The following is a 7,500-nucleotide window of genomic DNA, read 5'->3' as shown; positions in this document are numbered from 1 at the left end:
TGCCCTTCTGTTACACAACTTAGTGAGGGAATAATGCTGACTATGAAAAACTGAATGTTTCTGAGTTCTTAGGGTCTGATACACTTCAAGTTCCCTTGCCTCTGATGTTACGGAAAATATTTATTTTAAAGAAGTCACCCATCGCGGCAATTATATTATGTCTCGCATTTGAGTAACCCTTAAATGTGATGTGTTATTATATTTTGAGGATATATATTTTCAGACAGAATAAAATAGCCATGTCATCATAAGCAGTGACGAGGGATTATCCTGGAAATGGGAAATCCATTGGAAATAGGAATGCAAAGATCTAAATATGGTGAATGAAAACTGAATAAATGATGGTCTGTCAGGATGTCTCGACTTTGACCAATCCCATATTAAAAATGTTAATGGAATAACATCTTGAACTAAGGATGAGTTTCACCAGCCTATAAATACACTGTCCTTTATTTTGAGAGAGAGAGAGAGAGAGAGAGAGAGAGAATCCTCGCTACATCTGCCATGGACATACAATTATACTTAATTGTCAAATATATACTTAATAATCATTTTCCGCTTAGCCATATATGATTCGTAAACGGAAAATAAATGACTTCCCAGGTTACTGGATATTGGCACTAGCACTCACACAAAGGCAGCTAAGTATGTGAGCTATTAGATCGTTCTAAAGGGCTATAATATAAGCTATTGCTGACTAATCTAGGTGGATGGGAAGACATTCAGTAAGAAACAAAATTGGAAATCATTTTGACAAGATATCACCTTAGATCTGACATTATATCTAAGGTGAGGTAACTACTCGGGATACCATAAGCACTTTCAGGCTTATAAATTGTAAATAAGGAAGCTTATAAAAAATTCAAATGACGAGTTTAGCAAATTCACAAGCATACACAAAGAATGACTGGCAGCTAATCTAAACTAAATGTATTCTACTTTGAGCCGAAGAAATGGAGCCACTTCAGTGACATTTTCGTCTTGTTCTTCCCATCTTATTAGTTATATCCCACGTGCATAACATTGACTGTTTAATACTGGTCCAAAGTTAAGTTAAACTTGGGTGAGTTCAGAAGGGGAAAAACTTATCGAATTTTTGAAGCCGCATGAACTAATTCAACGGTTCTCAGCTTACTTGACAAATTTCGTGGTACGGAGATTAATTTTTAATTTATTTACTATCTCTGAAAGATCTATGAAATTGTTGAAATTATAGTTTTCTAAAAATATAAAAGATACTTGTCATGCCGGTCGTCTGGATAACCTAATGCTCACAACTTAGATGTCAGAAATCGGTTCACCTTAAAAGCATTAATTTTCTATGTAGAATGCTAAATGTAGTCATATGGACATCTAGAAGTCAAAAGTCCTTTTAGCCAACTGGTATTTTAGGAAAACTCAGATGTACACAATAGAATTTAAAGCAAGCAGAGGAGCATAAACCTTATAAATACTTATAAATACAGAAATATTGAAGAGAAAGGTCTTCACAGTAACATAATTTCTCTTCCCTTCTCAACCATATGAAAATCACCTATCATTTCTTTCCCTTCTCAACCACAGGTGATTATCACGTGGTTGAGAAGGCACAAACATCTTTTAGCACAGGTGAATATCATGTGGTTGAGAAGGGAAAGAAATGATAGGTGATTATCATGCACAAACATCTTTTAGCACAAGTGATTATCATGTGGTTGAGAAGGGAAAGAAATGATAGGTGATTATCATGTTTTTGAACAGGGAAAGAAATGGTAGGTGATTATCATGTTTTAGAGAACGGAAAGAAATGATAGGTGATTATCATGTGGCTGAGAAGGGGAAGAAATGATACGTGATTATATGTGGTTGAGAAGGGAGAGAAATGACGTTTCTATGAAGGCCTTTCTCTTCAGTGTTTCTGTATTTATAAGTATTTATAAGGTTTATATGCTCCTCTTCTTGCTTTAACTTCCACTGTCTGCATCTGCGTTTTCCTAAAATACCAGTTGGCTAAAAAGGACTTTTGGACTTCTAGATGCCCATTTGACTACCTTTAGCATTCTACATAGAATATTAATGCTTTTAAGGTGAACCGATTTCTGACATCTAAATTGTGAGCATTAGGTTATCCAGACGATTGGCATGACGAGTATCTTTTACATTTTTAGAAAACTATAATTCAAACAATTTCACTGATCTTTCCGAGATGGTAAATAAATTATAAAAATAATCTCCGTACCACGAAATTTGTCAAGTAAGCTGAGAACCGTTGAATTAGTTCATGAGACTTCAAAAATTCGACAAGTTTTTCCCCTTCTGAACCCACTCAAGTTAAACTTAACTTTGAACCAGCATTAAACATCCAATGTCAACACCTCACGAACCCGAAAAATATCACGAATATATATTCTATGCTACAAAAATGGCATTAGTCATTTATTCCCAACACTGAATAAAAATCTATTTATGCAATGAGATAGTGTCTACGCCCATATTTTCTTTCTATAGAAGAGATAAGAGGTAAGAGAAGTTACTTCTTCGGATTTACCTAATTACTTGGCTTAAAGAAGGGTATTCCTACATTTACATATACAAATTATAGACCACAAATATAAAGTAATAAAAAAAATATGATTAATGATATGTGGTATAAAGAAAAATTTCAGTTTGCTAGAAGTTATTCTATACGGATGAACAACTCATCTTAAACATTCACTGAGGTTCTGTAAATAATCTAAATATAATTACCACAAAATAATCTACCTATTTCAGGATGCATCGTGAATTTCTTGAGTACAGAGACATGGAACTTAACACCAGACACCCTCTCCCTCAAAAATTAAAGTGTACAAAATGATAAGAATGAAATGATAAATAAAGCATATGAAGTCTAAAGTCTTTATTAACATGAAATTACATTGACTGCTAATATAAGCTCATAAAAAATTAACATAAAATACTATCCATGTAAATCATATTGATATGGAATTAATAATACAAGTAGGACTTGTTGTGGAATGCCAATATTGAGAGATAAACAGTAAAACTTTTTGTTTTTAATAGCAAACATTAAGGAATATTTGATTCCTCGCAGTGAGGAATCTTTGGTTGAAAAATGTATATGGGAATAAACTTAATATATGATAACATATCACATACGGGAGTGAACCAGAATCCTAAACTGCTATTAATAAGATTTTCCAGCTTATTATCCATAAAAGTGAAGAGATTCTCCTAAGACACAGTTACTTAGACTTTATTACTGCCGTTTCAGTTACTAATATTAGTGTAATTTAGCAGTATCGTCAATATTTGTGATTTGGCTTGCAGTGAAATATCACTCCCACAAAGTTATTGTAAGTTATTCACTTATTAATCTGCTGCATCTGTAGACTACCGTAAGAAACGACGGGTATATAAGAGAGAGTCGAGAAGCCATGACCCGACCCTAGAGATGTCACGTAGCGTCTTGAAGCATAGGGATGTCTCGTAGCGTCTTGAAGCCTAGGGATGTCACGTAGCGTCTTGAAGCCTAGGGATGTCACGTAGCGTCTTGAAGCCTAGGGATGTCACATAGGGTCTCGATGCCTAGGGATGTCACGTAGCGTCTTGAAGCCTTAGGGATGTCACGTAGCGTCTTGAAGCCTAGGGATGCCACATAGGGTCTCGAAGCTCGGACTAAAGTAGGCTACCTTCATTCTGCATAGTGGTGAGAGAGGCTGTTCCCAAGCTGGACGACGGTAAGTACAAGTACTGAGTATATGATCTGTAGAATAACTTTGTAAGACTGGTGTTGAAAAAGAGGGCGAGTTGATTCTAGAGTTTTTTTTTTTTTTTATGTCTAGTTTCCGAACCGTATGAGCAATTCTTTAGAGATATAGAACACTAGCCTCAAGCTTCAAGTGAACTTCTGTCGTTTTTTGCCATTGTTTTTATATTCTAAAGCTCGGATAGATGCAGAAATCCTGTCTACTGAAACGTTACCCACGGAAAGATAACGAAACATTATTCTAGATTAATATAGCGATGAGATATTCCAGTTTTAATTCCTAAGGGTCAAATCATATTACTTGAGCAACAGTTGGTAATCCTGTCACGCACAGAAAATAAAATATATACAGATACACAAGGGATTTAAAGTATATAAAAAATGTTGTCTTATCTCGTCGTAGCAAAGAGATTGCTAAATATACAAACCCCTTCAGAAATTATACATGAAAGAAATCACATGGAACCGTATATATTCTTAGCAAAGTAGGAAAACCAACGTATGCAGTGATAAAGTGAACAAATTCATACTTATTTGCTTAAATGAATCTCGATGAAACATGATAAGATCTGTGCTCTCACCATACACCTTTCAACTGAATAATTTAAACAATAATTTAAACTGTATAGAGTCTTCGAAATCACAAAAGGATGTGAGAACAAAATGCAATATATCATTTATAAATTTCAAATATAATAATGACAGTAAAATCTCTAACCACAAAAAGATTTATCAATACAAAATAAATAAGCATTGGTAAGCATAGTTTGAAGGAAGTTTTGCATTTAATAAAAAAAAGTCATATCTGCTCTCAAAATTTAAGTAAATAGGTTAAGTGAAGACTCATTATTTAACTAACTATGAGCAATTATACATAAATATTATTGATCATATAAACAAAACACAAACTTTAAGATAAATTTTTATTCTAACACTAATACTAATGTTCACATTTTCATTTCGTCTCTAATACATTCTATAAGCATGCAAAAAACTAAATATAAATATTTGTTTATATCTCTTTTAAATATACTAACTACCTAAAATGTAGAATTTGACAAAAGATCTAATAAAGAATGAATGTTACGTAAACACACTAGTAAACTAATGAAAGCAATGGAAATGTGACCCATGAATATATACACATTTCCATCATTCCTTATTTCCGCATTAAACAGCCTCATCTTATTAAATTACTAAATAATTTTCCTCGACTTCACGATGGCATTAACAAAGCCAGTTCATATCTGGAAAGCCACAACCATTATACTGAATTATAAGCATCACTTTATGTAGTTTGTTACAGGCGTCATTTCTAGCTTTGGAAATCAGTTTTCGAGTGCGGTTTCTTATGATCATTCTGGTCATCAAGACTTAGGAATTTGGAAATGAAACTCAAATCTTCCAGGTAATGCTTTTGAATCATTGTATTTAACACAGGTGCAATCACGGATCTTGAGAACTTTGGTTTCAAAAATTGGATCTACTAACATGCAACGACTGTTTTTCTACTCTAGTGTTGCAAGCGATGCTAATAATCTCACGATTCGCGAAAGTCAGAGTTTGTGAAATTATATTCAGTGTTAATTACAGTCTCTATGAAGAGTGATATAAAATAAGAAACACGACAGCAATATTGAAGCGTCAATATGACGAATCAAAAAAAAAAAATAACTTGGTTCACAAAATATATGTTGTGAATTATTATCTTTAATTTGCCATATAGCAAGTATTTTGTTGAAATGTACTGTATTATCATTTCTTACAATTCTGTTATAAAAAATGCCTAGATTTTATTCCTTCTCTTGATTTAGGTGAAATACAAAGTGAAAGTGGATTGTTGCGCAAAAAAAAAATATATATATATCAAATAAAATATATGGAATAAAAGTAAAAAAAAAATATGCAGATGAAAGACTAAATCCTTTGTGGAATAAAAGAATAAAACGAAAAAAAACACCTGAAAAACGACACCAAAAATTATTTATTAAAACGTTCCAAATGTATTTAGATATATAAATATAACTAATAGTCATAAATTGAAACCTAAAAATAAACACATACAGCGAATGTAGAATTAAGGCGTGGTTTACAACATTTGAAGGGAAGTGGTACATCCTCTGTTACCTCTGAAGAACAATATTTGACCAAATATCAGTTAGGAAGGAGATGAATGGGTAACACCTTAGTTAAAAAGAGTGACTTGAAGCTAAGGCTTGCTAAGCAACTTTTGACAAATTAAATAAAGGCAAAAGGCATGAGTAAATAATTTCCTAAAATTAACAAGGCTAAGCTCATGTAAGGTTAAACTTCCAGCTAAGCAACTTTTGTCAAATTAAATAAAATAAGGAAAAAGGCATGGGTAATTAATTTTCTAAAATTAACAAGAGTAAGTTCATGTAAGGTTAAACTCCCAGCTAAGCAACTTTTGTCAAATTAAATAAAGTAAGGAAAAGACATGGGTAAATAATTTTCTAAAATTAACAAGACTAAGCTCATGTAAGGTTAAACTCCCAGCTAAGCAACTTTTGTTAAATTAAATAAAGTAAGGAAAAAGGCATGAGTAAATAATTTTCTAAAATTAATAATGCTAAGCTCATGTAACGTTAAACTCCCAGCTAAGCAACTTTTGTTTAATTAAATAAAGTAGGGAAAAAGGCATGGGTAAATAATTTCCTAAAATTAACAAGACTAAGCTCATGCAACGTTAAACTCCCAGCTAAGCAACTTTTGTCAAATTAAATAAAGTAAGGCAAAAGGCATGGGTAAATAATTGCCTAAAATTAACAAGACTAAGATCATGCAATGTTAAACTTCCAGCTACGCAACTTTTGTTTAATTAAGGCAAAGTAAAGTAAGGCAAAAGGCATGGGTAAAAAACTTTCAAAAATTAACAAGGGTAAGCTCATGTAAGGTTAAATTCCCAGCTAACCAACTTTTGTCAAATTAAATAAAGTAGGGCAAAAGGCATGGGTAAATTTCCTAAAATTAACAAGTCTAAGTTCATGCAGTTTTAAACTCCCAGCTAAGCAACTGTTGTCAAATTAAATAAAGTAAGGCAAAAGGCATGGTAAATAATTTCCTCAAATTAACAAGACTAAGCTCATGCAATGTTAACCTCCTAACTAAGCAAATTTTGTTTAATTAAATAAAGGCAAAAGGCATGGGAAAAATAACTTTCTAAAATTAACATGGCTAAGCTCATGTAAGGTTAAACTCCCAGCTAAGCAACTTTTGTCAAATTAAATAAAGTAAGGCAAAGGGCATTTGAAAATAATTTTCTAAAATTAACAAGGCTAAGCTCATGTGAGGTTAAACTCCCAGCTAAAGAACTTTTGCCAAATTAAATAAAGTAAGGAAAAAGACATAGGTAAATAACTTCCTAAAATTAACAAGGCTGAGTGCATACAAGGTTAAACTCCTAGCTAAGCAACTTTTGTCAAATTAAATAAAGTAAGGAAAAAGTCATGTATAAGTAACTTTCTAAAATTAACAAGGCTAAGCTCATGCAATGTTAAACTCTAGTTAAGCAACTTTTGTCAAATTAAATAAGGTAAGAAAAAGGCATGGGTAAATAACTTTCTAAAACCAAAAAGGCCAAGCTCATGCAATGTTAAACTCCCAGCTAAGCAACTATTGTCAAATTAAATAAAGTAAGGAAAAAGGCACGGGGAAATAACCTTCTAAAACCAACAAAACTCCCAGGTCTGCAACTTTAGTCAAATTAAATAAAATGAAACAAAAGGCGTGGG

The 7,500-nt window shown here is 32.6% G+C and overlaps 1 protein-coding gene across 1 annotated transcript in view; it reads right to left on the bottom strand.

The window, feature by feature from the left end:
• Positions 1 to 3,520: 3,520 nt before the first annotated feature.
• LOC136834111 (protein SDA1 homolog) overlaps positions 3,521 to 7,500 on the bottom strand; it is a 28,784-nt gene continuing 24,804 nt past the window's right edge. Inside the window, exon 6 of the mRNA XM_067096369.1 lies at positions 3,521 to 3,624. Within this exon, the coding sequence (XP_066952470.1) occupies positions 3,521 to 3,624 (104 nt within the window). The remainder of the gene's footprint in view (positions 3,625 to 7,500) is intronic.

Source organism: Macrobrachium rosenbergii, chromosome 53 (assembly GCF_040412425.1).
Source record: "Macrobrachium rosenbergii isolate ZJJX-2024 chromosome 53, ASM4041242v1, whole genome shotgun sequence".
NCBI classification, from domain to species: Eukaryota; Metazoa; Arthropoda; class Malacostraca; order Decapoda; family Palaemonidae; genus Macrobrachium; species Macrobrachium rosenbergii.
This window is presented reverse-complemented; position numbering and strand designations above follow the sequence as displayed.